Source organism: Camelus dromedarius, chromosome 15 (genome assembly GCF_036321535.1).
Source record: "Camelus dromedarius isolate mCamDro1 chromosome 15, mCamDro1.pat, whole genome shotgun sequence".
NCBI classification, from domain to species: Eukaryota; Metazoa; Chordata; class Mammalia; order Artiodactyla; family Camelidae; genus Camelus; species Camelus dromedarius.
The window spans coordinates 28140243-28159851 of record NC_087450.1 but is presented as its reverse complement, the minus strand read 5'-3'; the positions used below and the strand labels follow the sequence as shown (position 1 = coordinate 28159851).

At 38.9% G+C, this 19609-nt stretch overlaps 1 protein-coding gene across 25 annotated transcripts in view; it reads right to left on the bottom strand.

Annotated features, from left to right (window-relative positions):
* Window positions 1-2738: 2738 nt before the first annotated feature.
* The window catches only part of NRXN1 (neurexin 1), a 1020679-nt gene continuing 1003808 nt past the window's right edge, over window positions 2739-19609 (bottom strand). For all 25 annotated transcript variants that reach the window (XM_031466987.2, XM_064494491.1, XM_064494496.1 and 22 more), the window contains one exon: window positions 2739-6140. In XM_031466987.2, the coding sequence (XP_031322847.1) occupies window positions 5833-6140 (308 nt within the window). In that variant the 3' untranslated portion in view covers window positions 2739-5832. The remainder of the gene's footprint in view (window positions 6141-19609) is intronic.

Here is a 19609-nt window from a genome sequence, read left to right as displayed (position 1 = left end):
GATCAGAGAAGAGAAAACCTAGGCAAGCTTGGAAGGAGGGTGACAATACTGGAAAAAAGGTTGTCAGATGGAAGATGGGGTTCATTCTGTTTTGTACAAAGAGAATTGGAGCCAATGAGTGGAAGCTATAGGAATATGGAAATAAGGATACACAGCTGTCCTTCAGTATAACAGACTGCCTTGCAAAGAAGTGACCAATCCTTTAGCCATAGCTGGACAATGTGTTACCTGGGACATTGGAAAGGTGTCCTCTACATTAGGAGAACTATTAACTGGAACTTTTAAAGTATTCTTAATTTTAAACATTCAATTGTATGATAATTCTACACTCTAAGTAGCTGCCTAGCACATTTTCATGTTACCCTGATAAAGAAGCAACCTTTAATCAAATTTTTATCTTTCAGTAAAATATAGAACTCTGTGCAAAGCATTTAAAGTGCATGATGTTTTTTAATTCTCACAATCTTTTAAGTTGTCTCAGTCTCTCAATTTCATAGCCAGATAAATTTAGCATGATTAAATAATTGCCCCAAGTCTCAGAGCTCCTAATTCTCAAACCTAGGATTCAGGTCCCAAACAATTTTCTCTAAATTCTGTACGTTTGATAGGTAATTATTTAGTTATTTTATTTAACTGTAAAAGCACCTTGCTCTAAACAGTAAATGTCTGAAATATCACAGGAAAATATTTGTCTACATAAATCTGCCAAATTTTATAACTATTGTAAGTCCTGATGCCTAATCTTCGGGCTCTGGGGATTTATGCCCCAGTCCAAGAATCCTTGGTCTATTTATTAATAATAAATTTTTTTATAGTTATCATCTTTGAAATGTCATACAATTTTAAGGTGAGCTAAGTTATATAGAATTTAATTTAGCCATTAAGATGTGGATTGTTTCCCTGTTAGATTTAAAAGTCATAAGTTAATACTAAGAAAGAACATGGCAGTGGGCTGGTGAGGTGTCCGTAGATCTGTCTCTTGCTCCAGCAGTGTTTGGAGGAAACAGACTCAAGGACACCCCTTCCTCCAGACTCCAACAACCCTCCAACCTTTTTTCTAGTCACAACCTTCACAACCACTCAGCTATCCCCAGCCTCTGGGACCAGCGAACACCATTCTCTGCGCTTTAGTTCGTTATTACTGATCAACCACAAGCTCCCAGATTCCTCAGAATTATTCCACCGAGGTGGAGGCCACCATCAACCACCTGGTCAACATGCACCTGCGGGCCTCTTACACTTACCTCTCTCTGGGCTCCTATTTCCACAAGGACAATGTGGCTCTGCAGGGCGCGGGTCACTTTTTACTGGAATTGCCCAAGTAGAAGCGAGAGGGCTCCCACCGTTTCTTGAAAATGCAAAACCAGCATGGCGGCCACGCCCTCTTCCAAAAAGCGCAGAAGCCACCCCGAGTGGGAGAGAAACCGTGCTCCTGGAGAGGAACCTGAACCAGAAGCCCCCCGAAGTGGGAGAGAAGCCGTGCTCCCGGAGAGGAACCTGAACCAGGCCCTCAGGCTCCGCCTGCGACCGCCCACCTCCCTGACTTCCGGGAGAACCACTTCCTGGGTCAGCAGGTGAAACTCGTCAGGAAGATGGGCGCTCACCTGACTAAGCTGCGCAGGCTGGGCTGGGCCAGTATGTCTAGGAAAGGCTCCCCCTTCAGCATGACTAGGAGCCTCTGGAACCCAGCGGCCACCGAGGAGCCCCTCTGGTGTCAGGGCTTCTGCCCGGTGCCTCCCTCTGCGGCCAGTAGGCAGCTTTTTAACCACTTTGGAGCCGTCTCCCAAGCCTTGGACCAAATGAAAACAATAAAGCTTTTTGCAGGGGAGAAAAAAAAAAAGAAATAAAGGAAGGAAAAAGAAAGAAATAACGTGTCTAGAGCAATATAGGTACAAAACAGATAAGCATTCATGTTCAAACCTTTTACTGTAGAAGCAAAGAAAAAGCCTAAAACCCATGCTTTTCTATCAGAATACTGTTTTCAAAAGCCAGAGCTTTGAAACAGTTTCCAACTGTGGGACTGCAACTTACGGAAAGTAAGTGGTGGGTCATCTGATTTCCAAAAAGGCACTTTGCTTTTGTGACAAACAAAAATAGTATTATGGGAAATGAACAAGTATATTTCTTTACACGCTTTTTTTCCTCGTATTTTTATTTTTCAAATAGCACAACCTGAGCAAACATTTTTGACATGTTTTCTTGAATTTATTATTATTATGAAAAATAAAAGCAGACAAGTAGCCACCTTTTCTTTGCACTTAGTTGTGCTAGGCACATTAATTCTTCCTATTACTGCCCTACGAGGTTAGTATTATTACCCCTAATTTATCAAGGAGAAAAAAAGAGTGAGTCAGAGAAATTAGGTGACTTGTACCTATCAAGGGATAGTGTTGGAATTTAATCACAGATTTACCTAACCTGAATTACGTTTGCTTTTTATAGAGAAAACCGTACTTATAAAGTCAGCATCCCCATGTTGTTTTCAGCTAGTTCTACGAGTGTGGTTTCATGTGTCGTGAGACAAACAGACGTAAACAAAGGTACATTTAGTGGCTTGTATCTTTAAGTGTATGAGTGTAGAGGTGCTTAATGAATATTCAAATCCAGAGAACACGGAGTGGTATTCCTCTTCTACTTATCTAAGGGCGGGTTTTCCTTCCAAATGCAGTATTCCGCCTGGTGCCACTCTGTCCCCAAATGGTGACGCATATACTTGTTTAAAATAAATAAATCCACAGTTGTATTAAGAAATATTTTATTAACAAAACAGTAAATTCCACTTGCTTAGCATTTCCAATAATGGATAAGTTGGCCTTGCAACAGAAAAACAAAACAAAACCCTTAGATACCCAATCACACAAAGCACTAGAAGGGTAGGGTCATGTGGCCTTTTTTGGATGTCTTAGGGACTGACCACCTCACACATTATTGTAGTATTTTTTTTTAAAGGCAACACATTACATGGATTAAAAAAGAAGCATACTCAATCAGAAAAGTTACAGTCTAGAGATGTCGAATTTATGCCAGGTAGTGTGAAATCCTCTGTTAACTGCCAACTATGCATGGAACCCTGATACATTTGGTATGAGATACTTGGGATTTTATTCATGTCTTTTCTCTCTCTAGTTCATGTTCCTCTCTTTTCTTTTTCCATTCAAAAAGAAAGAAAGAAGAAGAAAAAAAAGAAAACAAAATTGCTCAATTTTGTATAGGCCAATAACCTTAGAAATATATTTACTGTCAATATTAGACTATATCATTGCATGAAATTTTAAAATTTATGCTGGAAAGAAACACTGAAATCAATCGCAAACAACATGCTTCAATGATATACTCCTTAAAAATACCATTATTTAACTTATTTTCTGTCACAATTTAGAATCTTTTCAGATGGAAACTCGTTCAAGTTCAGTAGATCAAGTGGAAAAGCAACCCTTTTTTTTTCTTTCCAAAACCTCAAGATGTAAACGAGTGGTTTTATATTTACCTTCTTATTTCACTGGCTTTCCCTGAGTAAGACTGGATGAGAGGAAAACAGCAACAAAAAAGACTTATGAATTCTTTAACCTGGCAAATCAAAAAAGAAGAAGAAAATTTTAAACATAAGTAATGGATATTACATTTCAGTTTTATACCTCTACTTTCTGGGTCATGAGAAGCCTTTAAGACTTTTCATATATAACAATTACTTGGCAATCATAGATAGTGGTGATTTGCTATGAATTATACAAATATCTAAGGTGCTGTATGTCTGAAATCCAGGCCACTTCTTGCCATATTTTCATCAACTAAAGTGTCACAAAAGATGTTCTGCATTTTTTTTGCCTTTTCTGATTAAAGCTAATTGTAAAAGTCTTCTATGAAATCTCTATCATTCTTTTAGGAGATGTTAAAGTAACATGATCAATTTTGACTGAGGCACCACCTTCCAATCTAATATTGCATTTCCTTTGCATTGCCTTCTCATACTAATAATTTATTGCTATGAACATCATTGAAATCATATGCAAAACAAGTGTATAATCCATACGTCTCTATGACTTAATGTGTGTTAAACTAAAGCTATATTTAATGATACAGATGTAAAACTGAAAAGTTAAATTATAGTTGATAATCAGCAGATAATGATTTTCTTAAATGGATGGTAATACAGAATCAAAAATTACTGAAAATACTTTCTTAGTTAAGAAAGTGTTTACTTTCCAAAAATGTTTGTCATGCACATCAGGTTCAGAGAATATGTATATATATATCTATATTTATATCATTTTATTGGAAACAAAGGTTTCAACTGCAGCAGCCAGGGTTAAGGTGTAGATCAACCGATTTTGCTTCCATAAACCTGCCCACTTACTGGCTCATACTCACGCAGCGATATACCAGTGATACTCTACTTGATAAGAAAAGGTTCCATTTCATTAGGGACTAAAATTTTCTCCGGGTTTCCTGGGAGCATGTTCTCAAAGAAGCAAATCACCCCATTTGTCATCAATACCTTGGCACAACTATCGTCCTTCCTGCTTTTCAATTTGTCAGTAAATATTTGTTATTATATGTACGTTTGGGTCTTCCATCACATTTGACGGATTCCTCTGGGGGTGAGTGTGTGTGTGTGTGTGTGTGTGTATTTATGAATGGCGAATGTAATTGGGAAATGTGAGTATATTGGGGAGAAAAGAAGATTATCAGATACATATGTATATATTTTACCTTCTAATTCACACCTTTCATACAAATACTAAAACTTAATTGCAACAGAATGAAGGCTATACATGTAAGAAAAAAAAGTAGCTGAGTCCTTTTATATACATTCATACATATCTTTCTTAGAATAAACACTACATTGTAATTTAAAAAAAAGTAATTGTGGCAATTTATAATGGTGGCAAAAAAACCTTGAAATAATTGTTGCTCTGATGTCATAAAACTCCCTATACTTAGCAACACTTATAACATTGAATTTACCAAAAATGGCCGAAGAGCAGATATATTTTGCATTTTCTATACAACAGGCTATAAAACGTCACTTATCACAGTCCAGAAAGCACACAGAGATGGATTTTATATAAACATATGTAATAACATATTAAGCGTGCATGAAAATTTCCCAATGATTGCATCTATGCCCTCTTGGCTTTTGTTTTTGTTTTGAATTGTAGTGTGAAAATGTGCCTTATATTTCACATGGTTGAAAATAAGGCCTCCATACTTTTTTTTTTTCCCTCACAACCAGAATGGGGCTTTTTGAATGTGTTCCTACACAAGTCTTCAAAAAAGCCAGCACTTTGTTTCAAATGCAAGTTCCAGCCACTCTTCCAGTTGTGCCAGGCGGCAAACTCTTAAAAGGTTTGCAGATTGAGTCACTCAAAAGGGACACAGTCTTCTCTGGCAATCAGACTAACTGACTTCTCAGGAAAGCGCTAGCACTTTGGCTAAATCCAGGATCATAGGTAGCTTCTTTTTTGTGTGTTGTGTTTTGTGTTGTTTTTGTGTTGTGCCTCGATGTTGTAATACTCCTTTGCTTTATGAATGCGTGCGGTCATCACTGTCTTTTAGAAATGTTCCAGCAACATAAAGACAGGCAGAGTAAATGAAAACACTGTGGATGTTAGGGAATTTATTGGCCCCTGTTTTGTTTTTGTTTTTTCTTTTTTGGAGAAACAAGAGCATGAGATACTTGTTTTTATTTTTTAAAAACAGTCTTTCCTTCCTGATTGCATTCCCTGTCTTCTTTTGTATGTGCTTCATAAAAAGGAAAGTAAATAAGTTTATAGTATGTCTCAGATAAAATGAAGACTATTTCTATACAAGGGTCCTTTTAAGATCTTGGGATCAGACGTAATACTCTTTATCCTTGTTTTTCTTATTTTTGTTGGCGCTTTTCACACTGCTGGGTTGTTTCTCCTTTACAACAGCCCCATTGGACTGTGCTGAGTTACTGATGTAGTTTCGACTCTCATCCACGTGGTAGGAGCCTTCATCCCGGTTTCTGTACTTGTACATGGCGTAGAGGAGGATGAGGATGCACAGGGCGGCTGCGGCTACGATCCCCACAACCATGCCTGTGGTGCTGCTTGACTCCCGAATCACTTCCGCTGAGCCTGGGTAGGGCTCTCTCCCACCTGCCCGGGTTGGGTTGGCTATAAGAAAGAGGGTGAGAAAAAACATCAAGTGATTACCGAGTTTCCTGAATGCCAGAGGGCTACCGTCACATTTACCGTCTATTTCCATGCCTAATGGACTAGCACCTACTGCTTTAGGAAAAGGATACTGATGCTAAAGGTAGCAATTTCTGTGCCTCATAGTCACTAAAAACTGGGGACTATGAATCAATGCACTCGGGGAGAGGTCTGCTGCCATCTTTTCTTTTCCACAGATCAATTTTGTTAATAGGGTCTTGGAAGTGCAGCTTCAAATATGCTCCATGTAGCTCTAAAGGGTCATGTTGATGGGTTGATGAAAAACAATAAACCCAACGTGGAAAATAAAATCTTAACATCGTAATGACCCCACCCTAAATATTAGAGAGTATCATTTTTAGAATCAAATTGATGTTGATACAGAACCCTGAGGGCTAACTCTAGCCTGAATCAGGATAGCTAAATTTAGAATTGCTTTAGAAATCATGGCACCTCCCACTGCAGCGAATACAGTATTGAACAATAAGCTAATCCAGGCATTTTGAATAGTCTAATTGCCTGCTTTAAAAAGTGCTATTTTAGTCACACTTTTACACACTAAAACAGAACTAATTTCCTTTTCTGTTGGAGGTTTATTTGTTTAAGTATGTATGTATGTTTCCATTCAGTGGCAGTGGCTGAGTGATCACCAAAGCTAATTTTAAGTAAGAAAATACTTTTATTTTAAATTTTGAGTCAAAATTCAGTACCTAATAGATGATCATAAATAAAGGACTGGCTGTCCCACTTTTATCCAACTGACAAAAACCTCATTCAATCTTTCCAAAGTATAAAGTTCATCCTTGGATACATGAAATGGCTCGCAAGGTGCATTAACATTTTGTCCACGGTCTAGTCAGGCATTGAAACTGACCAATGATGGAGAGAAAAAGTCCTGGGATTTAGTTTGTAGGTAGGAGGAAAGGGGGAGTGGCTCTTTCCTCTACATAATAAACTTATTGTTATTATTATTTGAAGGAATTTAAAAGAAAAGGAACAGTAGAGAAATGAGATTCTATCCCATCCCTGACCCCAGATCATTTTTCTCTAAGGATTGCATTTTCTTTCTTTCTTTCTCTGAATCCCCATCCTCTCCATTGTCTTACAGAAAAACATTCCTTTTCAGATGCAGGGGATTAAAACTGTTACAATTTTTAAAACACTAATCCTTGTAAATTATGCAGGATGAATTTAAAGAGTCTCGAGATTGCAAAGTAATTGCATATATGTGCACATATATGTGTATGTGGAAGGTGTGTGTGTATATACATACACCACAAATTGAACAGTTCAAAAAAGACTAACATTGTATGTTTATTTCATTATTATTAAACATCATTTAGTAATTATTTTTTATATTCCTACAAAATCTCCTATTAGTTACTGGGAGTCATTTACCTACCTCATAGCACTATATTGCTTTGTAACTCCATTTTCAAACGTCACCAAGATTTCTTCTGCCTAAACGTGGGTTTCTTGCCATCACTTTCCTTTCCTTCCCAGTAAGCTTTACAAGTACAGTCGCTTACAAAATAACAGCTCTTGTCTCAAAGCAGCAGTATGTTGTGTTCTGGAGCTATGACATGTTGCAGGTGAGACCTTTCTGGGACGAATCTGTCCCTGCCTGTTTTACAAAAGCTCATGTAATGTTGCTGAATAAAGAGCCCTGGCGTTGCTTCTGTGGCCAAGACAGAAGATAAAGGCTGTAATCCACAGCACTTGATTACAGGAAATTAATTTCCTCTCAAGAAGAACAGAACCCACTGCAGGAACTCTGTCACTACCCGACAAACCAAAGGCGGCACTTCCTCTTTCAGGACAGTCATCTTTGCCAGTCGGCCAGTCAGCTCAGCTGCCGATTTTCCTTAAATGACAACTTTCCACTTGATCTCTTTGTGGAACATTCTTTTTACCAGGGCATCTCAAGAGCTGGAAAAGGGGTTTTATTTAAACGTTACGTAAATCATTTCCCCCACCTGACGGAATGCGTTCATTTTAAACACATTTTCATAATTACCTCACTTTGCCTGTCAGAAAAGAATGGGGAGAATGGAGAGAAAATCCGTCACATGGCTCCTGAATGTCAGACTGGAAAGTTTTAACGGAATGCAGGCTTCAAATTTTCTATACTGAGCATATATATGTGTACATTCTTTTTCCTGTTAGGAATTGTTACTGTAAACGGACTCTCCTGTCAAAGAATTTTATTTTTAATCTGCTCAAATAGTTTGGATATGCTATAACAACTGTAGAAGTAGTGTGACAAAGACAATAAAAACCAATTGATTTTAAAACTCAAATGAGATTGCAAAGCTTCTAATGCTTCAATGTTGCCATAGAGCCATACGTTGAACACAAGGAAAATGCTTGTCTTTTTGGTAACTCCAACCAAAATGTTGCTTATGTCGCATGCAGGCCTAAAAATATCTGTCACCTGTATGTAAACAAAGATTCTAAATATCATAAAAATAGCTTACCAAGAAAAAACAAAAACAAAAACAAAAACCCAAACGCAATGATGAAACATTTGTATCTCTCTCTTCCTGATTCACATTAAGAAAGCAATAACCACCACAGGTACTATTACAGGTCTGTTTGGAATAGGCAGTTGCTTCCATATCTAATTGATTATTTAACAGTTTTTTTTTCTTCTGTTTCTGTTTCAAATCTGCAGGCTAACTGGTATTTTTCTTAACTTTTGTGCCAAGATCAGGAGTATTTATACACTAAAGTGCTAATGGGACATCTCTCCCACATGTGCAATAAAAACCCAGAGAAATTTAAATATTGTCATGAATTATAAATGTGATTTCACTTACGGACTGTCATTAATGGTTTATTTTGATGATCACTGAAAAAAAAAATCTCTAAGGAATTTCATATTGATCTAAATGTAGAGAATAGCATAAAGGGCTAAAAAGGCTAAATGCCTTCTTATATAACTTGGTTAAAATTTTATATTAAGAAAATACAGTCATTTCTTGAGCATTCATGACGATATGAGGAAAGGAATTTAATCAGAGAATGCTATAAAGCAATTCTTATATTTCAAGGATTTCAGTATTTGGCATTCCTTTTATGCTTCCTAATAAACTAAATCAAGACATTTTAAATAATTTGAAAAGTCTACAGTGTGTTTTTTCTCAGCAGTGCTAAAAAACAAATAAACGAACTATACTTTCACACTGTCTTTGTTGTAGCGAAATCCTTACAAAACATGGAAAAGAGAATCTAAACGCTGCAAGAATGGAATAGGTACAAATTAGCAGTGAGTCCTTGAAGGGTCAAAAGTGAACTGATTTGTAGGTAAAACTAAGCAAATGTGGACAATTCCTTATACAAGGCTCAGAGGTACAGTGAGCCCAGATCACTGGAAAACTTCAGGAGGACTGATGATGGGCAATGAATAAGCCAAGGCATTTACACCTTATTCAGTGTAACTGGAGATGGGCAAGTATTCAGCTTCACTGGTGGCCCCCAGACTTTGGTTTGCGGCTAGGTCACTAGCCAAAAAACAAAACAAAACAAAGAGTAGATGAAATATCCTAAGTGTTTTTGCCCATTTATATCCTATTTTAATGATTCATAAAGTTAAAAAAAATCACGAATCACACACAATCTACGCAAACACTATAACAATAGATTATTTTAGATACCAAAGGATTCCCATGTAATTGAGCACGTCCACTTTATGGAAGGATGCTAGCCATCACGTACCCCTCAGAGAAACAGAACAGAGTGCAAACACTACTCGCTTTGCAGAAAGTGCATTTCCACACCTTCATGGCAATATGAAGGCTTTTGACTTTTGCTGGCATTGTTGCTCAATGATTCAGACATTATTGATTATGGTGATGAGGACAAACAGCTGTCACAAGGGTTATAACCTCTTTCAAATAAGCCACTTTTCAGCCACATGGCTATGGAACTATTCCTGGGACTTGTGCACAGATTGTGTTACCTTAAGGACAGATGAAAGTTGATTTTTAATTGTCTCTTAAATATTTGGCAAGATTTGATGGTCTCTAATTTGCCACATAGTCTGCTTTGGCCCAGATTTGTCAAGATTCCTGAAAGCTGGCTCAATAAATTTTCTTGTTTTTCATTGTTGAATGATTATTGTGATTACTTAGACACAGTCTTTCAGGTGCTGGGACAGTTATTAACATATTTCCACATTATACCCTAAACCAATTTATTCATATCAGATAATAATTCACTGTGGAAAATGCACCGTAAGTGCAAAAGGCACAGCCCAGTGCCTTAGTGTGCAAAAAGAATAATAAATGCATTTGCTGCTCTGCATAAAGAGTTAAAAATGGAAATATTCAAAATTTTAACTTAAACTTGCTGAATTGTTATTTTAAAACTACCACCACAGAAAAAGCAATTGTCCTGATGTATGTCCTTTCTTTACGTTTGACAGTCCTCGGTACTGCATCTGTGAAAGAACATCATTTCCCCAAATAGAAACTAATTTAGACCCGGCTGAGAAGCACTATGGGACAAACCTGTTGTGGGGCCAACAGGCTGGAGTCCAGAGCGGAGAGGACTGTGTGGAGAGTCTTCTCACCACCCACCTCTGGGCCTCTGACCCCCAGTCTATGGTCTTCTCTAGTCTTCCTCCTACTGCCACCTCCGCCCCACCTCTTCTGTGCATCCCGCTCCCACTGGCGACTTACCCCTCAAGGTGGCCCTCAGAGAGCACAGCGGGTGTGCCCCTCCCCACTCAGGGTAAAGGCCAGGCCAGCCGCGGGTCAGGGATTTGCCTCTGGGACTGGACCCATTACTCAGCAAAGTGTCCAGTGAGTGATAAAACGTACCGCCAAGTTTCTAATTTCACACCACAAATTAAAACTGTCCTTATTGGTGCGAAAAACAAAAAACAAAAAACAAAACCAAACTGTCCTTACTGGTGCTTTATATTGGCATGCTTTACTTTAATGTTTAACTTTCTAAATTTGTTTACAGAATAAAATTATATGCTTTATCAAAAGCAAGAATATTTTGTCACCAACTTAAAAAGCAGGCTTTGTTGTGAAGCCAGGGATTTGAGGAGCACGTGAAGCCATCCGCTCTGCACTGGCGCCTGCATTTACCAGCTTGCTGCTGTTAGACTGTGTCTAGTCATAACCTTAAGGGATGCACGTGGGGAGAACAGGGCCCTTATTAGCAACATGATTCACAACTGACGTTCTAAAATAACTCTGCATTTTGAAAGATACATTTTTGAACATTAACGAATTTTTCCAAAGATGTTTCACCGTGCAATGGAAAGTGTTTAATATCCTGTAGCTGGTTTTTTTTGCGATTAAAAACATAGAAATCAAATATTGTTAATAAAGTTATTCTTGATTTATGTTTTGATAGCACCACACAAGAAACCATGCTTAAAGTCCTAATTCCTGTCACATAAAATGAGGGTTTGCTGGGTGGCGGGACCTTGTACTTCCAATGATGAGTTCGCCAAGGCAATAACCAATGTCAACAGATGCTCTTTTTATCACTCAAATTGTCACTTTTATGAAACTATTTTGTATACTTGGATGAGCTGTTCTTTCACTGTAACCTGATTATATTTATGTTGTTTCCAAAGTTAGCTTTGCAGGGTGAGATTGCAGTTTCCAGGCTGTTTTTATTGCTGGCTTTATTTCTTCAGCATAGACTGCTAGTGTATAGCAACATCATCAACCATGACCCCGTCATGTCAAGGATGCAGTGAGAGTCTCACTATATACTGATAATAACGAAAAGTCAGCTTTTGAGCTTTAAGAAAAAAAAATTGCAAGAGGTTACCAGCCTGAAGAAATAATAAAGAATAAAACATACCAATGATTTAAAAAAAATGGAACTTAAGCTATCTATTTCAGATCAGGAGGGGTAGACAAAGATCATAAAACTCCATAAAACTCAACATACAGCATTCTGGTGTCCTTGAATTATTAGGCATCCTGTCTTACAATAATCCTTTTAAAAACGATTGGAAAGATGCATTTACTGAATTTTTTACCACTTAAGACTTTCCCACCAGCCTTTCTGGTTTTATCATACATTAAATTACAACCAATCAATTTTAAATTTCTGTCTCCACCCCACCAAAGAAAAAAAGTTGCCTAAAATAATCTCATTAGACCAGAGTTCTGTACTCTGTCTTAATAGATGTGGAAGTTATTATAATTCTAGACTAGCCTTGAAAATGATTGTAGATTTATAAGGGAAGATTTGACTTTTCCAGTACCCAGTTTCATTAACACTGTGAAAAGAAAATTGGAATTGTAGGCTCCTGCAGTGTTTGTGAATTGAGATTAGCATTTTTTTCCCCATCGTCAAAAAAAATGTATTATTTTTTCCATTTTTGTGTTTCAATACATCATAGGCTAAAAGAAACAATTTTGATGTAATCACCCACAAGAACGCATGTTTAAATGCCACAGTTGCAGGGAAGCAGGTAGGCAGTAATTTATATGATATGCACTAATTTCAACTCACACTGTGGTTTTTTTGAAGCTTGATGAAGGCTGGGTGTTTCAAATCTCTCCTGTCTTCATCTCCCCTTCCCACCAACTCCACTCATGCCTCGTGCATTTTGAAGTTTGCTACTGCAGGTCAAACAAAAGGCCTGAGGGGGGTCATATCCGATACATCTCAACCTTTATCTGGTCAATTGGAGATCCAGAAAGAACTTGGAAATCAATAAGCCTTCACCACCTGCCTGGCTGCTGGGACTAACATTTTCCTCTGATACTTTCTGAGCCACCAAAGTGTGTGTTTGAAGGGAAATGCAGGGGCCACCATTGTGGGTTTGAGACAATCATCATCTTCACCAGAAATCTGGGCATTGCATGAGAAGGGGTGCTAGCCACAGAAAAATTCATCACGTGTCAGGAATACAGAGACCACCAACTAGGACAGGCTGCTACCTCAAATGGTACCACACAGAAAAGGCGATGGACAGTCACACCAGGTGTGACTTTGGTGACACTGAAAATGAAGAGACAAAGGAACACACACATTCTCCCTCATCTCTCTCAGCTGGAGAGAGCATCTCCCTCATAGCCATAGGATCATGGCTGTATGTCTGCAGCTTAGGCATCTGCAAGCTTCAAAGACCTTTTATCTGGTCATTGTGCCCATAAGGTTATTAGAACCCTGGACATTGTCATGGTGTTTACTGAAGTACCAACATGACCACTATTCTTACAGTTCTTCATGGTCTGCCCAAAGCTACCTACTCCAATTTGTCTTCCATTTCTCTCCAATGAAGTTACAGTCATAATTTCATTGCTGTCTCCCAGTCCCCATACACCAATAAATGTTCTATCCTCATGCCTGGCTCATAGGACCTTTTTTTCCCCCGAGTCCAGCTGGATACTACTTATTTATCAAGACTTAGCTTAAACGCCCCATCTTTTATGATGTTCCCTTTAAAAATATTCAATTCTATTGTCAATCATTTATATGGTGAGCTACAGTTATGTTCCAGTGACTATACTGGGTCCTGGAAGTAGAGTAATTAACCAAACACACTTGACTTCTGCCCTCATGGACACTTAAATATAATGAGGGAAAGAGGCATACAACAAAGAATCACACAGTTAAGCTTATAGCAATATCTGGAACATGTGTGATGAAGGAAAATGGTAGTTTCCGTGCAGGAGTGGAACAGAGGTTCCTCATTTACACGGGGGGGGGGGGTTAGATCTTCCTGGGTTGTGACATTTATGCTGAGATCTGGAAGGTGAGAGGAGAGTAGCCCAGTGAAACGTGGGCAGAAGAGCCTTCTAATGAGAAGGAACAACATGTGGAATGACCTTGAGGAAGAAAAGAGTTTGGTTTTCAGGAACTTTAGCTAATGCCAGTGTGGTGGCAAGCTGGGGGAAAGTGAGAAGAAATTTGAAGGTGGACATGAAACTTACACAGGCCATAGTCTACGGGAGAAGCCATACATGAAAAGCTCTTCATATTTGACTCCATAAAGAGTAAAAATTTTATATGGAAAAAGGTGTTACTAACAAAGTGAAAATGCAGACGCGAAAGGAGAGGCGAAGTATCTGTAGTGCATGTGACAGACCAAGAGTTAACATGTCTAAAGTATAAAGAACATGCTTCGATTGTTATGCAAAAAGGCAAAAACCCACTAGAAGAAGGGACAAAAATACACACAAGCAAGTGGAAAATAGAAGATCCAAATGAGTAAATGTAGACAAGATGCTCATTTTCACTAGAATGGAAATCAAAATAAAGTAAGGAAAAAAAAATTTTTTTTTGGCCAACAAGTTTGGAGAAATGAAGTAGAAATAAAGAAATAGTGACAATTTGGTAAGGCCATTTGCTCAGGAAATGGACAGTTGTGCTCGTGAGAATATAAATTCCTCAACACTTTTTAGGAAATAATCTAATAGCATCTATTAAAATGTAAAAAGATTAAATTACAGCTGATTGATGGATGTATGTGAATTCATTATACAACTTCTTCTAATTTAGCATGTTTGGATGTACGACAGTAAAGTTAAAAAATACACAAATATTTTAATCAAGCAACCTCGGTTTGGGGATATAGTCTAAAGAATTAAATACACCAGCACACAAAGATATAAATACAGGATGTTCATTATAACGTTGTGAGGAGAAAAGAAAAAAGGACAGCTTAAAAGTTTCATTAACAAGGCTATGGCTGAATAAATTATTCAACCATAATTTATTGCACACCCATAATTATGGCACACACCCAGCCTAGAATTCTAACAGAGTTAAAAAGAGGAATTGGAGTCAAATCTGTTGACCTGAAAGATACACTAGGAAAGGAGAATAATACATTGGGAAAGGAAAAAAAGCAAGTTTAATTCATATAGCGTGCTTCCATTTTTACACGGCAAGAGAGAAAAATTACCCTATGTTTATATATTTTTATAGGAACATGGTGAAAGATGTATGAAAGATTCAGGCCAAGGGGTTAGCGTTGGTTAATGCATGGAGGTGGGAAAAAAGAGAAAAAGAAAATCAAGTAGAAAAATTAACTTAAAATTTTCAACAAATATTTACTGAGTAACAACAATTTACCAGGTACCATTAAATATTCATACCAAGGTAGACAAGACAGCCATGGGTTCTACCTTGGCTTAGAATTTTCAGTATATTGGAAATAAAATAGATAATATAAGAAAACAAATAGGATAATTTTAAATTAAAAAAAAAATCAGTAAACAAGAAGGCACAAAGATTGGGTACCAAGGAAGATAATAATAAGGGGGAGGCTTCAGACAGGGTCATCAGCAAAGGGCTGTCTCCGTAGAAGTTATCTGGGATGAGCCTTAGAGGAAAAGGATCCAGCTCTTCCACGGTGAACCCTGGCAAGCCACTGAGGATTTCTCAAGAAGGAAGATGTGAGATAGAATGGCCTGAAGCTGGCCAGAAGAAAATCAAGAAGACACATGGGAGAATTTGCAGAAAACCCATCTTTATCCCAGTCTTCTCTCAACCACATATTGCATCATGCACTTTTGTGTGGATCCCGTACTGCTGTGAGATCTTACTTACACATTTCATTTCTGTTGGATGGTTTCTGCTCTCCCAGACTTGACTGCTAGTCCTTTGATAGTTTCCTGTGTCTCTATTTCTCTTTCCCACCAATTCCCTCACCTCCAAACATGTAATGAAGACTGAACACAATAGGCACAAATATCTATGTTTTCAGACTGATTAGAGGAAGAGATTTTTTTCTAAATTCATAAATTTTCAGGAGTGGGACTGGGGTGGATGTAACCATTAAGAAACTTGGAGAGATTTCTGACTTTAAGGTTTTGAGGAAAGGTAACAAACAAGTGGGTGAAACAATGATGGTAACATTGCGTGCTTCTTTATAAAACATTTTTACCACAGTACTTCCTTAACTCCCACCACCTACAATAACTTCAATAAAAGAAGTAAATTTGGTATTTATTTAATTTAACCAGAAAGCACTTCTCTGCTTAAGTGAATTGGAATCAATGTTCATCAATGAAGTATTGTGTCTGCATTTACTTTCCCTATGCCTCCAAGTAACATGCTGCTTAATTCCAATGACTAAGGCACTAAGTATTTAAAGTCAACCAAGTCTGCAGTCTTCAGTTTGATTCATTTGGGTGCCTTATTTATATCAACATCATCTGACACGCACAGCACTACAAATAGTTGAGAGCTAACTTTTCTCAAATTCAGCAGAGTAGTTTCAGAAGTTTCTAGGGTGCTTTTCATTCCTATTGCTATTAGACTGAGAAAGTTGAAAAGGGCCCCATCAGTCAGGTCAAACTCTTCCTTAACTGCCAAGCAGAAGAAAAGACTTATAGGCAATAATTGAGAAAGTCGGCTTCAAAGCTAGAGAATCTGGAGCGTCTGTATGTGGGTTTCATCAAAATGGATCACATTTCAGAAAATGCAAGAGCTATATTTTGAAATGGAGATGATACTCTCCATTATTGATTCCGACTCAGCTAAACTCTTCGATGGAAAAATAGCTTCTTTTTCTGGGAGTTCATTGACTAAAACACCCAGGAATACATACACCTAGAAATCACTTTTCTTAAAATGCATTTCACTTTTTCACAAAAAGAAAGTTGAACACTCTTCACACAAAATCAGGGGATTCATTTCAAGTAATCCTCAAGCCTAGAACCAGGAATTTGTGAGGAATCTGGTTTATAGGAAGACAAAAATGGCAGTACGATTAAAGCTGGAGTAGTGAGGAGTGCGTGCATGTGAGTGCGAGTGTGTACACACACCTGTGCATGTGAATACCGCAGCGTTCCTTCCAAATCTCTGATAGAAGTTGCTACAGTCACCTTTTTTCCCCCCCTCATAATTATAGGTAAAGTCAGGCTTCTCAAGAGCTCCAGGGAAGATACTTGGGGGTTAACCTTCTTAAATACATTGAATTATCAAAACCCTCTTTCTTAACTTCCTCCCAAATGATGCATGGATTTACCCTTAATAGATGTACTCTTACGTGACTTAATTGTCAACCTATGCTCAACACGGCTACTATGCCTTCTGACTCACTGCAAGGCTGACATTCTTTTCTTCTTTTATTTAGTTAGCAATCGCCACCTTTACTGTATTATTGTTACATCATACGCTCTGGGTTGCGCACTTTACACACATCATTTAATTTGTTCCTCGTAGCAACTCTGCAGTGTAGGTGTTATCACAACTTTACAAGAGGTCATGCTACGTGGGCTTTGCAAGCGGCACAGCCAAAATTCAAACCCAGCTGTGTCCACGGCTCCTGCAGTTTCAGGCATCCCGTGCGTCTGCACTTACAGCCGCAGAACAATGCGTTAGTATTCCCAATTCTCCCCTTTCCCGTAGATCTGAACACGTCAGGCCTCTCCTCTAAGCAGCTGCCCAGTTGCATCCCTTCCAGCCACTTTCCACCAACGTCCTGCCTTCTATCCGTCCTTTCCAGGGAAAGGAGTCTGCATCCCTGCAGAATCTCAGGGAAGCAAGGCAGAGTGGGAAAAAGAGTTTTAGACATTAGGTTCTAGTCCCAGCACTGCTCTAACTTGCTGAGTGACTCTTAGCAATTCATTATCCTCTGCTAACAGTTTTTTCATCGGAGACCTAACGGTGACATACTGCTTACCCCCTCAGGGCCACTGAGAGGATCCGACCAGGTGGATAAATGGGCAAGCTCTCTGAGAAGGATGAAGCGCTATGTGAAAACAACCACGGTCCGATCACCTTCCCTGTGTCTTGCACACAGAAGGTACTGAATCAGCAGGCTTCTTGACAATGAGACAAGTCTGTGACAGGCACCGCACCCCAGGGCTCAATCAGTGGTGGCAGGGAACGCCAAGAACATTATCGCCACAGGGGTCTCTGTCTTCAGGGACTCGCCTTTCATCAGTGGAGGCCCTGGGAATTCAGGTGGCAAAACGGCCGTTTATACGACAGGGTCTGTTGTCCTGGGCCATTAATTGTTAAGCTGCACGTGGGAGCTTGTTTCTGTTTCTCTGTGAAACATTCCATCCTTACGGATCAGTGCTCTCTGGCTCCCATGGTTGGAGTGTATTCAATTTCTCCCTCTTTCAAATTTTTATTATGATATTTTAAAATTTTAAGTACCAGGAAATCAATCACCAAAGACCATTTGATGGTCACACTGACAGAAAGGCTTATTATCTTGGAAATAAGAGCTCTCCTGATTAGGTTTTTGGGTTCCTTTCTAAGATTGTTCGGTCAGTTCCTATTGCCCTCCTTCCCTCCCTACTCCGGAATCCCGTGCCCTGGCGGAAACCCAGAGCAGTCTCTCTTGCAGAGCTGGACGCTGGGTCCTAGGTGCACGGCTCTCAGTCAGGGTTCCTGCGGAGCGTTTTCTCTAAGAGCAGCTCATTCTGGGTCACGGGGCAGTCTGTGCTTTTCCTGATTTACTACTGGGTCTCCTCTCTTTATATTCCTGTCATGAAGCAACTGCTGTCTCCATTTTCTTTTGCTTGGAAAAGTCACACTCTTTCTTGGTGAACGCGCAAGAGCTAAGGTGAAAGATTAGACAGCTTCCCCACCAAGCCCATCAGAGGGCAGCCCGTCAGGCCTAGAGCTGGGAAATGCCAAAGACAAGCCATCCGTCAGAGGGCATGCGGCGCCTCCGCCCGGTGAAGTCATGCAGCCCCGAGCGGTCCTGAATGTCGAGGAGGACGAGCAAGCGGATTACAAGAGCACGCAGGGAAGCTCCTCTTTCCTTCTCTCAACAGCCCTGTGGGGCAAAGACCTGCCTTTTTTTCCCTCCAAAAGTAAGAACAGCAGAGGCTGTGTGCCCTCTTCTCATCCTAGCACCCTAAACTTATCCAACAGAAGCACTGCTGGCATCTTATTAGTGTCAGAACGGCTACTGAGAAAAGTTGTATGCCGACAGAACTCAGAAATACTTTAAAAAACTTTCTAGATGCTCAAGTGTCGATTACTACCATTTCCCCCTCTTGCCTGTGGCTGTAGGTTTATTTCCATTTATGGTGTGGTTTACTCCGTTAATTTGCTAGGACTACTAACAAAAGCTAACTCATATTATCAAGGGTTCTATTCAGCGTGCTTTACATGCATTGTCTCTTACTTAACCAGCAGAACAATGTCATGAGTAGTTCACATTATTCATGTCGTTTTGCAGATGTAAAAAGCCACGTACACAGAGGTTCAGAGTTTTGCTTCTGATTACACAAGTGGCTGAACTGGGCTCTGACCTCAGACAGTCTGATTTCCAAAGATTGGTCAAAGAAATGTAAGATTTTAGTGTGCTCAGAGATGTAGTGACATTGCCACTTCTCTTTCTACTTTTTTTTTTTTTTAATTTAATTGATAGCCTCTGGCTGTACTGGCATCTTTAATATATCCTTTTTTAACCTGAAAATTTAATAAAGTATTGTTGTCTTTCTTATTTTATTACCAACGCCAGGCTTCTTATA